Below are 13,564 nucleotides of genomic sequence, written 5' to 3'. Positions count from 1 at the left end.
GACTCCGGCGAGCCGGGGGTGTCCCAGGGCCATTGGCTGCTCTTTGGGGAAAGACACACGCCCTTTTACACAGCAGCCGAGGTGCACCAGTGCACGTCACTGCTTCCCGGGCACTAATGGCAAAGCAAAGCCCAGCAGTGGCGTGACGTGCTGCCCCGTGCAGTTGGTGCAGGAGGGCTCACAGCTCGAGATGTGCTGGCTCTGCGCAGCCCTGTCCCCAGCAGATCTGTGCTGGGATGGACTTGGGCTCTGTGCTGGAGCTGCTGCTCCAGAGCATCATCCCACCCGGACAGTGGTGGAAGTGCTGCAGCTGCTGTGAACCGGGTGAGAGAAAAATCTTCTTTTGTGCTGCTTTGCAGTGCTTCAGGTTCACAGTTCTCACTGACCTGCAGGCTTTGGTTTTTTTGAGACAAGCTATTAATTTATCTGGTGTCATAGGCTCCTCTTTCTCCCCCAGCAGTGATGCAGAGCTGAGGTTTCCTGATGCTGTGCTCTCACATAACCTTTGATATAGGATTCACACTTTGTTCTCCCAAGAACAAAAGGGCAGGACAAAAAGGTATTATGAGATAAACCAACAATATTCTGCAGGAAGATTGACCCCCCACTGCTTAATCTGTAGGAAAGTCGGCCTACAGCTGGCTCCTGCTGGCAAACCCATCACCCCACTCCCCGCCGTGGGGCTGGCTGAAGGCTGTGGGGATGCAAGCTCTGTTACAGGGATCCTCCAGACCTCAAAACTCTGTGTCTTAATGAAAAAGAGCTGGAGAAGGGATTGTTAAAATGAACTTTCCACCTAATACAAACCCATTGTTTTATTTTTTTTTAAATAAAGCTGGGCATTTTAGTCCTGCCTGACAATTCAGAATGTTTTAGTAAGGGTCAAATTTTAAATAATAAAGACATATTCTGAAATCTCTTGGTGTCTGAAAGCACAAAGCAACACCTGTTGGCATTCCTTCAGCGTACTTGTTCATTAATTGGCAATGTTTGGGCACTGTCTGCTTGCAAATTCCTTCAACTACAGCACTGAGCACAAAATTAATCCTTGGGAGACTGACACCTGAAAGTGTATTGCTTGCTGCTGGGATAAGCATGTGCTTCAGGTTAGTCATGTGTTTGTGTCCTTGGTGGAACTGGGGCTTGCAGTACTGACCAACAAAGCAGGAGCTGGGACAGTGGCACATGATGTAGCATTTAGTCACATCGTCCCTACAGCAAACGGCTGGGCTGGACCCAGGCTTGCAACGAAACCCTGGGCTCGGAGCTCGTTGTTCAGGCTCCTGAGCAAATAATGATAAATACTCCTTTGTGGATGAACTTAACGACATGAAATAAACAACAACAAAGAATGCTCAAGTCATACCTGCCCTTGCTTATAACAGAGTTTGACAGCATGGATTGGTGATTGGGTTTGCATTGTTTTGCAGAGTTTAAAGAGCTTAAGAGCTGCCAGACTAGTTGCATTTGCATTGACTAAGAGTTTTTAAGCCATTGTTTTAAGTTCAGAACCTGTTCTGTGCTCTGATGGATTATTATCTGAGGAAAATGTAACAATAGATGACCACAGAAACACCCAGCCCAAAACAAAAACCCAGCTGCTGATGGCTTGGTAACCACTGGAAATAATACGTTAGCTTCCAGCATGGTAGACCTGCCATTGCAATAGGTCATGGAGGGGTAAGGCCATAGTGCATGAGTTACTAGTGGAATGGGGGTGTGAATCACCTATAGAAATACTTTAAGAAAAACTTTACTATAAAGTTGGAAAAATTCTGCTAAGGTAAGATCCACCTAAGGCTTAACCCAGAGAACCACAGAACAGCAAACTGCTGTCCTACTGCTGTAGGATCTAAGTTGTCCTTCCACTTTCTCAGTGCTTTTACAGTGTCTAACGCTATGAAACTGCCTGTTAAAACACTTTTGTGGAAAGTGGGGTTTCTGAACAAAGTAGTTGTCTTTTTTTAAGGTCATGGATTTAGTTGATAGTGTTGATGTAAAGTATTAGGATTCACCAAGGCATTCCACTAAGTATTGTGTGACACTTGGATTCAAAATTAGCATTAGATGGAATGAATAAGGCATACATTTGATGGCAATATTAGATAAGGCAGGCACTGGTCTTTGAAGTTTGTTAATGAGCTGGTTGTTAATGGGAAGATGTAAATTACTGAGAGCATTTCCAGCAGGAACCTAAGGAACTGGTGATTCATTCATCATTTAATATAGTTGACTCTAATCTAGCCAATAATACATAACATCTGTCCCAGTCAAGTACGCAGATGACACAACGTCTGCTTGTGTGTATGAGGAGTGTCCTCACTGAGGAAACTTTGCTGTGGCTGGTTTCCTACAATTTATGTCTTGAGCTTGTCTGACTGTTAAGCGTGAGAGCTAGCCACTCATAACCAGGCTTTTCCTGTGGCTACAGCATCAAGAAGGCACCTTCCCATGGGGATTCCCTCATGCCTTCAAAGTGGACATCTAATTTTGTTACCGTGGCCACAGAAACAATACTTTCAGGGTTTCTCCCCATTGCCTGGCTGCTTATTTAATGACACCTGTAAGAAATTAGTCATCCTTGAGGCTCCTCTTTCTGCCAAAAGGTTGGATTGATCAGGTAGCATTGGGTTATGAAGGGAGAGGACCATGCAGTCGCAGAGGGACAGCATGCTCCTGGGAGCGAAGAGCCGATGTGGCAGGGATGGGCACAGGAGGCTGATGCCTGACCATGGTATCCCCTTTCCATGCCTCCTCATCCAAAAGGATATGAGATGCTCACGTCAGCTCAAAGAAGGATTACAGAAATGATGCAGGAGCTGGTAAACAAGGCTAATGGTGGTTCCTAATGGGATTTAAAAATTCAACATGTTACGCTTGGCAAAAGGAAGGTCATGAAGCAATTTACCTGTTGTGTGCAGTAGTTACAGCTCATCACACTTGAGTAGTTACATGGTGGTCAAAGTCAACCTGGAAGGAAAGCACTAATGAAGGCACTTGGGCACCGAGCCAGCTTTCCAGGGGATGTTGTGGATGGGATTGTTTTGCAGGGAGCTAACAGAGGAAGCAGGGGGGTTTACCTCAAGACAGAGGGATCATGCTAAATGTTTGTGGGCTGCCATTCCTCCCTGCTCTTGAATTCACCAACAAGCCCCTCTGATCTTGATATCTGTAAATTTAGCATGTGCCTGCTGGTTCAGCATCTTCAGCCAGGAGCTGCTGGGAAGAGTACAGAAGCTTGTGCTCTCCCAGCACGCTTTATTCGTGCAGGTCTTCATTAAAGCCTTATGTTCCAAGAGTTTATTCTGTCATGTTCATGGAGGATATCACCATGGATAGATTCAGAGTGGGATGCTTCTTTCGCATGTGCTCCAGAAGCCATCTCCCATCTTTACCCCATCAAGAGCTAGCAGAAACTGCTTTCTGTCTAGGAAAGGAGGAGAAAAACCAGACAATAATCTACATTTAATTATTCTGGAAGTAATCACAAATAAGCCAAGCATTTTTGGTTTATGTTTGCATAGTTACAGATCCTTCTGACAGTCTGTTTAGTTTGTGTGGTGTGTTAGCAAAACTGAGTCTTATAGCTGGGGGTGAAATTATTCCAGCTGATTCCCCTGAGGGTCCATGCAGTGGGGTGCAAAGCAGGGGGGCAAGGCAGGGCTCCTGCATTCATCTGCCCTCTCTCAGGAAGGACATTCCCCACCACCAGTGCCTGTCCTTATATCCCTTCCCAGCTCCTCTTGCCCATGTTCATCCTGAACACTTTCCAGGGCAGAAGTTCCAGCCCATCGCAAGAAAGCTGCACTGCCATGAGATTGATTATTTGCCTTAAGTCTTGCACAACCTCTTGAAATCATGGGGGTTATACCCTTATGCATGAGAAAGCTCTGTCTGCTCCCCATTGCTGGAGGGAATTGGCCCTATAGACTTCATAGTAAGTCACTGCCATCAGAGGCACTATTGTCATATTATCAGGTGGGGGATAGTTTTGAGCAGCAGCTGACTATACCATGTTTTTCTTTCCAGGAGAGAGTTCTCTGAGCTGCTGGAAAAGTTTGGCTCCCAGAGCAACACGGGCTCAGCGCGGAGCTCACCGATCCTCCATAGCAGCAGTGAGTAGCTCAGCATGCCTTTGGGGGAAAACCAAAAGCCCCTCTCCCTGCTGAGAAAGTTTTCTTTATCCCAGTGTCATTTTTAAGGAGTTTTGATTTGATTTGTGTAGGTGTTTGGGTGGAGGTTTGAAGGAAGAGAAGTCCTGTTCATCCTTATTGCAAGCAGTTAGTGTGTTCCCGGGTGCAGAGCAGCAGGCATGGCCAGTCCTGCCTGCACAGAGCAAGCACAAGGGGAGGCAGCAAGCACAAAGCAAGGCAGCGAGCCAGCCTCCTCAGATGAACTAGGGAGAACTGAGTTGGGTCATAACTCTTTCCCAGATGCTCAGACGCTCAGACTCAGCTTAACTGATATGCTGGGCAGGTAACCCCAGCAATACCCATCTCTGTAGGTGGAACCTTTTACCATGGAATTCAAAGCATTTCGGCAGTCATTCCTTCAACGATCATTATTTTTCATTTGCAAATGGGAAATGTTGAATGAAATGCAACAAGGTTAACCTAAGCGAGGTGCCAGCACATCAAATCATGCATGCATGGGGAATGAAGGTGTCCCTCTGGCTTGACATCTCACCAGAAGGCTGCCAACCCTCCCCCTATGGCAGAGTTATGTGGGGCTGGCAGAGGGGTGACAGTCCCATGCAGGAATTGTGGCGAAGAGGCTGAATGTTTCCTCCCCATGAGTGATACACTGGTGTCTTTAACTACCATGTGGTTTTCCCCCCAAAACTAGGAAAACAGTGTCAGCTCTCAGTGGTAGAGCAGGGAGGAGGGTGATACTGGAGTATTTGTGTTCCCTGGACTGACTCTGACTTTGCTGTTCAGGTCGATACCTGGAAAGTACATCCTCAGGCTCCTCCTCACGCTCTCAGAGCCCGCTGCTGCTGAGCCCCGCCAATTCCCTTGGCCCCTTCATCGGGAACCCAGCTCACCCCACTCACGCACAGTACGTATGGGTCGCATGGGGCCGGCCCCGCAAAGCCTCTCCCTTGGTCAGTCCTGAAGATATCACTGAATGTCTAACACGGTCTTAGGGGTGGATGCATTAAATAATTCCAGTGTTTGAAGAACTGATTTGTTCATCCTTATGTCCTCTACACTCTTGTTATCACCACAACGACTAGGAGACCACAGCATCTTCTAGAAGTCCTTGTTGTGGTGGCATCTTGACTCTTCCTGGGAGGCCTGTGCCCAAGAGCTGAAGTTTCCCTGTTGAGACAGTCAATATGTCTGAAACATGGTTAACCATGCAACTGCTCCTCTTCATCCCCTCTGAAACCCAGGGAGAAGCTGTGGCTTACAGCCAGCTGAGAAGACCCTGCACATCACCTTTATAAACCATGTCATGAGCAGAGTGTTTCTGTGAGGCCACTGGTGCTTTTGGAAGGTGTCTCAGGAGCTTGTTTTCTATTGCCCTGCTTCCGGCACCTTGACATCGTGCAAAAAGAGCACAAGCACTGCTCTCTCGATGCAAACGCTCCTGACGCCCTTTGCTTTGGTGTCAACAGCGGTTGCCTACAGACACCACATCCTTTTGTCTCCAGAGCATCTCCTGAAGCATGTGTTTTCATGTGGTCATCTGTCCCTTTCATATTTCACAGGGTCAGAGGTTTGGACAGGCAGAGCTTGTTTTTCTGAGGAGTCTCGTCTCCAGGGTGCTCGGGGTTTCCCTTCTCAATAGGGACAGCTTGAAGGGTGTTAATAGTCGTGGAATTGGGACCATTCATCCCTGGGACTTGCAGCTTCCCTTCCTTTGCCAGCATAAACAAGCCAAGTGGCTGGTAAAGAGAATCAAACCTCACTGCAGAACTTGTAAATCCTCTTGCTAAATACCAGCTCTTTATTAGGGATTTGCAGAGGACAAATATTTGGCACCAGAGGTTTAAGCTGCATGCATGGAGTGAGAGACCCTTACAGAGGAGAGGCCAGCTCATCTACTTGGCAGCTGGTTTGGACAAGCTCTGTTCCTTGCTCTGCTGTTAACCTGCTCCAGGCTGTGGTATAGGCTAGAAGGGACCTGGTTGGGTGGCCTCCCGGCTCAGTGCTTCCATGATGTGCCATGTTGTGCTTGTCCCTGTACTGGTGCCAGGCCCCCGTGGTCTTCCCCTGGGAGCAGCATGAGCCGTTTGAAATCACGGACCATTGATTGCAGCTGAGTGCTGGTGGTCAGCCGCACAGATGTAATTTGGGCCACTGGTCTTTTCATGCGTGTGGCTGCCATCCCTTCTGCTCACCACAGGTTGTCCCCAGGCCGTGGCCTCTCATCGTGGTGTCATCTGAGGTGTCATCCCATTGAGCAATGGGACACAGATATGATTCAGTCTCACCACAGACGGTGTCTGATATTTTGATTTGAATGGAGGGGTTTAATGCTACATTTTGTGACATAGTTTTCCTAGAGCAATATTTTTTCATAAGACTAAGACACATGCTGCATGAATGCGGTCCCTTTTCCCTGCAAAGCCAGCTGGCTCTCCTGGGGGCTCACTGACAGCATGGGGGGTGCTGGCAGCACGCTGGCCTGTCACTGGGGTGTCTGACCACTGAGGATGGCATCGCTGGGGAGCATGGGGCAGTTACGTGCTGGTGTCACTGGGATGCACAGCTGTCGTTGTGTCTTAAGCTACCAGATAACACAAGGAGGACCAGAAACTGCAGACCGTTTGGTGACTGGCTGTTATGGAAATAAACTGAAGAGGAGAAAAGCCAGCTGCACCCAGCCCATTAGGAGGAAAAAGTCTTGCTGACCCTTAGATCCCAATGAATCCTTCCCCAAAACCTCCCTGTTGCAATGCTGCCCACTGGCCCGTGGGTGATCAGTGAATCTTCTGCTCCCACAGACACCTTCTGCAATTGCTAAACCTCCCTCTCAGCACAGAGCTGCCTGCTGTGGCCTGGTCTTGGTGGGCTGTTGGGTCCTGTCTAGCTGTTGTGGCTTAAGCCCAACCAGAAACTAAGCACCATGCGGCTGCTCGCTCAGTCCTTCCCCCCAGTGGGGTTGGGAGAAGAATTGGAAGAAAAAGGTAAAACCTTGTGGGTTGAGATAAGAACAGTTTCATAGGGCAACACAAGGACAGAAGAAATAATAATAACTACAGTAATAATAGAATGTATAAAGCGAGTGATGCACAATGCAATTGCTCACCACCCAGAACCCGATGCCCAGCCTGTTCCCGATCCGTGATCCCTCCTACCACCCTGGTCAGCTCCCCCAGTATTACAGCATGACAACATATGGTATGGAGTATGCCCTTGGCTAGTTCAGGTCAGCTGTCCTGGCTTTATCCTCTCCAGCTTCTTGTGAAAAGTAACTCTATGCAGGACGCTAGCAGGCAGCTCTCTGAGGCTAGGGTCCAACCTTATAGCAGTGCTGCTCCGTTTGTCCGACACCCTTGGCTGGGCAAGTCAGCTGTACCACTGGCACAGAAGTAAATCACAGAGTGGTGGGTATTGCTGTAAAGGTGTTTAAGGGCTCATTTTTTAGGGTATCTTGCAAGATTTTGAGTCCAAACCTCGGTTAAGACACAGTCAGCTGCATATCCTGAGCTTCACTGTGACGTTTGCTAAGGGCTGCTTAATAGTTGACCAATCTGTAAATTGCTGTCTGGTGATTTAGCTGGATTCAAACAATAATGACATCGATCCTTTGTGTGCTTTTGGCTATAAAAACCAAGAGTGCCAAATATATTCTGGTTAAACTTTTAGTTTCTTCTCTCTTTATTTTCTAAATGCAAATGAGTATTGCCCAGCATTTGGTGTTAGGCAAGCCAGTCACCTTCATAATGCTCAACAACATCTGCTGAGAAACGGGAGTCCTCACCTCCTCTTTCCGAGGGTGGGTGGAAGAAAGATGCAGAGGCAGAAAAGGTTGGGGGAAGTTAGAAGGATCATGCACAGAAAGAAAACCAGGCAGTTTGTTCAACGACACGGGAAAACAAACCAGATCACCTTGAGTCACCTGCTAACATCTCTCCCTTGCAGCTACTCCATTGAATCAGGAATCCAGAGCATTTCTATAGCAAAATCCTCCGGCTTAGGGCTGACAATCAGTGGTGGATCTAACAGGCCTGATGGCCCCATGATTTATGTGCAAGAGCTTATGCCAGATGGTGATTGTTACAAGGTAAGTCAGTGTGGAGACCCTCAGTGACTTTGCAATGGGGACCTCTCCTAGAGGCTGTAGCTGTTCTGAAGCAGCTTTTCTAAGAATAGGTGAATATCACATTGCATGGACTAATGAGGTTCTGTGTTGCAGGGGAAGGCTTTGGGCAGAGAGACATTCCTTCCCAGCACTGTGACTTTCTCCCTCTCTGTTTAGGATGGTCGGCTCCGACCTGGTGACCAACTAATTGCTATCGATAAAGATTCCTTGGTGGGCAGCACACATGAAGAGGCCAGAAAAATAATTGCAAAAGCCAAATTCAGGTAGGCATATAACATATTCCCTGTCATCATCATGGTGCTGTTGAGTCTTAGGCAGAAACCCTTCATGTCATATCAGTGTTTGACTTCAAGCATGAGGCTTATTAGTCTTGATGCTTCAAGATGGTCCTGATAGGTGATCATATAAGGAAACCTTGAATGCATGGATCATCCTGAAGTGTAATCCAGAACTTGCCAGTGTTCAGGTCCTCATGAATATCCCCTAGCCCTGCCCAGCAGAGTTCTGCAACAGAACTGAAGTTCAAACAAGCAACACAGCTGGTGGAGATTCAGCTACACTGGGGCAGGCTACATGGGCTTAAATGAGGTTATCCTGGAGAAAGAATCACAAATATGGAAGTTTGTGGGGGGTTTTGTTGTTGTTGTTAATAAAATGTTCTATGTTTGTTTGTTTAAGACATGAGGGAAACACAGAAGTGGCCTTTATCCCTGGAAGGGGACGGTTACACCCTGGACTGTCAGTTCATACCAACATCCCAGCAGCACTTCCAAAGGCTGTGGGAAACGGCCTGAATTCCTGCAGACTGAAGGTCCATGTGAGATCCCCAGAGGTAGGTTGAAGTTCATATCTAAGACCACCAACATTGATCCTGTGTTCTTTCTTTGATCAGAAAACTCTTCTTTAGGGACTCCACGGCAGTCCTTCTGGATGGTGGAAAGTCTGCAATGCTGATGTATGTAGCCCTGTTTTACAGCCAGGTGTTTTAAATCTGAAATATTGTTTCTTCTGTCTTGGGTTTGAGACGGCAAAGGATCTGTGGAGGTAATGAGAGGAGTTTCATCTCCAGGGCCTACATTCAGACCTGTTTCAGAAGTCTCAGTTTTAAAAAAACAAAACACTTTTGTGGATAGCAACCTGCATCTCATTCAATACCAGTCACAGAGCTGGAAGGGATCTCAGGAGTCGGTTTGATCTAGTCTCCTACCCAAAGGCAGGAACAGCTCTTTATTCTTAAAGACCTCTGATGAGGATGAATCCGCAGCATTCCTAAGCAGCCCATTTCTGTTCTTCACTAGTCTAATGATAAGCCAGGCTCATTCTTCCTGTGAAGCCTAGCTCCATGTTGTGTTTGCAGAGACAAGTGCTCGAGCTGTGCGTGGTGAGACAGGGTTTAACCACACAACCTTCACGATAATTTAGGTCTGTGGCTGGATTCTGTGTATTTGTTGCTCCTCTCCTGGACTGGTGCAACACTGGGTGTATCTTCTGCCCTCTTCCACATAAACTTCCTTCAGAAAAGGCTGGCTGGATGTTCCTTTCATACAAGCATCATTCACAAAACATCTCTTTCCAAACCCTGTGGAGACACGGACTTGCAGGAATGTTATATACATGTTGCCTTTGGGTGTACCAGGCTGGAGACGTGCTTATGAAAGTCAGCCTTAGCCCATATATGTATACTTAAATCCTTCAGCATCCAGCAGAAGGTGTGCTTCTATAATGTTGTGCACCTATATGAAATTACACTGCCGGCCAGAATTAAATTGCTGCTTTCCTCACTTTGCTGCTAAAAGATGGAACTTTTAATGAGGTCTGAGCTTCCACGCTAGGGAAAACATGCTCAGGTGCCCATGCTACCTGCCTGCATGTCCTCAGCACCAGTCCTGTGCCTTTGTCCGCATCTAAATTCCCAGCTGTGGAAGCACTGTCTTGGTGGTGCTCAATGCATCTACCCTGTGACTATTTTTCCCTCTTACTTGTGCTTTCAGCCATGACCTAGCACTTAAGAAAGGGTGCGTACTGGCCTTGGCTTCCTGTCATGCTCACTGTGATAATTATGTGTTTTGGGTAAATAATACAACTGGCTGTGGTCAGACTCAGGACCTCACTGGTGTGTTGGATGCAGAGCTTTAGGGAGAACCTCTCGGGAGAAACCATACAAGGTCAAATTCATGCTCAGCTCTCAATCACAGTGACAGTAATGACAAACTCGTTTTTCTGTGTGACCAGAGATTTTGAGACGTCTCAGGAATGTGCCTGTGCCAAGTGCTCCCAAAGAAACCCCTGGAGTCTCTTTTGGCCCAGCTGCACAAGAGCTGTATGTGGTGCCTTTGCTCGTTATGGGCCAGATCGGTCGTTCTCTCTTGAACACCTCTATCTCTTTATTTACACCAACAGATTCTGCTTAGCGACTGTCTGTGCCATTTTGTCTTATTTTTCTAGAATAGGCATGAAAATAATTTTCCTGTGCCTTCTTTGTCACCGGACATTTGCCCACCAGAACTTACCATCTCAGGTAAGAGTCCTGCTAAATTGTTTTTTTTTTTTTGTGTGGGTGACAAATGCAGCCTTGGCTCCTCAGTGCTGAGGATGATGAAATTAATTTTGATCAGTGTTTATACTGCCGTAGTGGAATCTAATGGGGTGATAATGAGACTCAGCCTGCTAGGAGAGAGGGAAGGTAGGAGCTTGGCTCACTCAACAGGTAGTAATTATGTCCATGTTTGTTCATAGTAGCAAAACTCTTTACTAAGGCATTCAGAGGGCTGAGGTATTCATAGGAGAGAACTTCTTCCATTCTCAGCCTGTGGTTCTTTTGCAGCAGTGGCTTTGCCCACATGCAAAGATCATGTCAGACTTGCATGCAGCAGATTCATTGCAGGCAACATTCCCTTCTGATGGGAATAGGCGGTCCTCGGAGACACAGTACAAAAAAACTCAGTTAATGATACTTGTAATGTACACAGCAACCTTGGGCATTATACAGGCATTAAGGATGCCCTCAGTTGGTCAAATGGGGAAATTGCTTATAGATGTGATTAAGTCAGATTTCTCTCTACATAGAAGCTTCACTTTTTGCTTACCTTTCCATGCTGTGTTTTCTCTCCGTGTTCTGAGTCCTCTACTGAGCTCTTACCTTTTGTTGGAGAGACCTACTCTGTCCACCCGATAGAATGGCAGCAACAGGGGGGTGAACTCAAATCACCCTACAGCTTCACAGATCCCTTAGGAATTGTGGGGAACGTCAATAGCCCCCATCATTCAGTGCCCAGGGAGATGAGCTCCAGCAAGATACCCCATATCCCTATGTTATGAAGGCTACTCCTGCCCCAAGGAAAAGGGGCTTTCCCTAGGAAGTCATAGCACGTGCTGCCCATCATTCCCATGGCCGCATGTCCGACGGCCCTTCCTTCCCCATGTGCTGCTGAGGCACTGGCCCTGCTTGCAAATCCCTGTGCCGTGTTGTAATTTCCATCTGGAAGGCTAGGAGGCAAACTGTGTTTAGTCTGCACCTGGGATTAGTGGGAGAGGCAGGGAGCAGACGGTGCCGGGCTGGGTGTGCGTCAGTGCTCTGTTCCCAGGGATGCCTGTCTCACCTTGGGCGAGCTCAGCAGGCTTCAGCCTTTGCCTTCCATGCTCTGTGCTGCAGAGACCCTGGGACAGGAACAGCCCTTGGTCTGTCCTCTCTGCCCCGAGCATCCTGCAGCCTTGATTTCAGGTAGGGTCTTAGGTGACCACCACTGACAGCCAGAGCTCCCAGTGATGGGGAGCGAAGCCCTGGGTCATGTAGATAATCCAGCAAATAGCTATGACCTCATCACTTCCTGATTTAGCTAGGGGATTTTATTACACAGTTTTTTTAATGTGAAATGCTGAGGAGGCTTTGTGTCAGTGTTGTCATCCATGAAAACAGCCAACTGGCTTTGAAAGAGCACCAGCCAGACTTGGAGCCTGGGCCAGTGACTGCATCTCTCTGGGTGCCTGGTAGATGCCCTGGATATCTCCGTGTCCAGAGCTGACAGCAAAGCCACGTGGAGCTAATCCTGATTAGCCATGTGTCGAAGGGTAACAGCTCTGCCCTTGAACTTGGAGAGTAAAGTGTTGGTGGCTGATCCAACAAACCCATTCATTACCTCTTGCTGCTTCTGGTGTTAGCAGAGGGGATGAATACCTGGATTAGGAGGACTGTGCTTGTGCAGCACCTCTGCTGCTTCTCACTGCCTTCTCCTTGTGCTCGGTCTCTGCCCCAACAGTCAAGGAGGGTGGAGTGAGAAGTGCTTGAGAGGCTGAGGAGAAGCAGCGTTCCTCAGCAAGACAGGGCTTCCCATCATGTTAATCAGATCACAGGCAGGCAAAAGAATTTGCACCCTGGGCAGACCTGTGCCACTGGCATGAGAAGGAATTTTGTCACGGACCTGGGCTGATGGCTTGAGGGTGGGCAGGGGCAGGCAGCAGGGCTGCAGGTACAGCAGTCTGGCACCTTTCTGGAGTCTGGCAGGGGAGCTCCTGAGCGCGTAACACCTCCTGCGGCCCCGTTCCCAGGGAATGTCATGGTTTCTTATGGACAAGGGTTAATCATAATGGAAACGGTGGGGGACGGAGGACCGCAGGTGGCAGGGCATGGCAGCAGGGCTTGTGCTCTGCACCATTACCACCACGAAGGCAGTGCCGGTCATGGTGAGCCAGCTGTCAGCAGCTGGCTCTTCTGATCTCTGACAGCTTTTCACCAGCAAAGCAGCTGCCGTTTCTGCCTTTTTTCCTCTGTGTCTGCCTCGCAATGCGTGTGGCCCCTTCTACCCAAAAAATCCTGCCTGCCCAACTGAGGGAAAAGGGTTCCAGGCTTTTTGCAGTCTTGGGGAAGGAAAAAGCCTTGCACTGGTGTTTTTCCACATCACTTTTAATCTGTCAATTCTCTTTTCCATGGGTGTTGTGAAAGTCCAGGCTGCATTTTATAAAATGTTGGGTTTCAGTTTTGCTTAATCAATTAGAGAAGACAAGAGCCAGGCAGATTTTATTTACTTTTTTCTACAGATCACCACACCTACAGACCCCAAGACTCCACAAAAATGTGTGACTGGAAATTTCCAAATTGCTATATTTGCAGTCCTAGGTCCTTGGATGAAGTGTCCCCTTTTAAACCGTTCAGAGCCCAGTTTCATTAAGGGTTTTCCCCAGTATCCAATCTTTTCAACAGTGGGCTAGTTCAGCCTTCCAGAACTGGATAAATCCGGTCTTTGATTTTTGGCCTGCTGCACACACATTATATTTCATACAACGAGAGTTCTGA

At 47.8% G+C, this 13,564-nt stretch overlaps 1 protein-coding gene across 2 annotated transcripts in view; it reads left to right on the top strand.

Moving 5' to 3' along the window:
• Nucleotides 1-13,564, top strand: part of LOC141950804 (syntaxin-binding protein 4-like) — a 49,908-nt gene that overhangs the window by 25,304 nt on the left and 11,040 nt on the right. For both annotated transcript variants that reach the window (XM_074886123.1, XM_074886124.1), the window contains exons 6-11: nt 4,030-4,115; nt 4,938-5,058; nt 8,094-8,235; nt 8,431-8,537; nt 8,953-9,106; nt 10,720-10,792. In XM_074886123.1, coding sequence (XP_074742224.1) covers nt 4,030-4,115; nt 4,938-5,058; nt 8,094-8,235; nt 8,431-8,537; nt 8,953-9,106; nt 10,720-10,792 — 683 coding nt within the window. The remainder of the gene's footprint in view (nt 1-4,029; nt 4,116-4,937; nt 5,059-8,093; nt 8,236-8,430; nt 8,538-8,952; nt 9,107-10,719; nt 10,793-13,564) is intronic.

The sequence above is a fragment of the Strix uralensis genome, chromosome 16, assembly GCF_047716275.1.
Source record: "Strix uralensis isolate ZFMK-TIS-50842 chromosome 16, bStrUra1, whole genome shotgun sequence".
Taxonomy (NCBI): Eukaryota; Metazoa; Chordata; class Aves; order Strigiformes; family Strigidae; genus Strix; species Strix uralensis.
The sequence above is the reverse complement of the archived record's forward strand: the minus strand, read 5'-3'. Positions and strand labels throughout refer to the sequence as shown.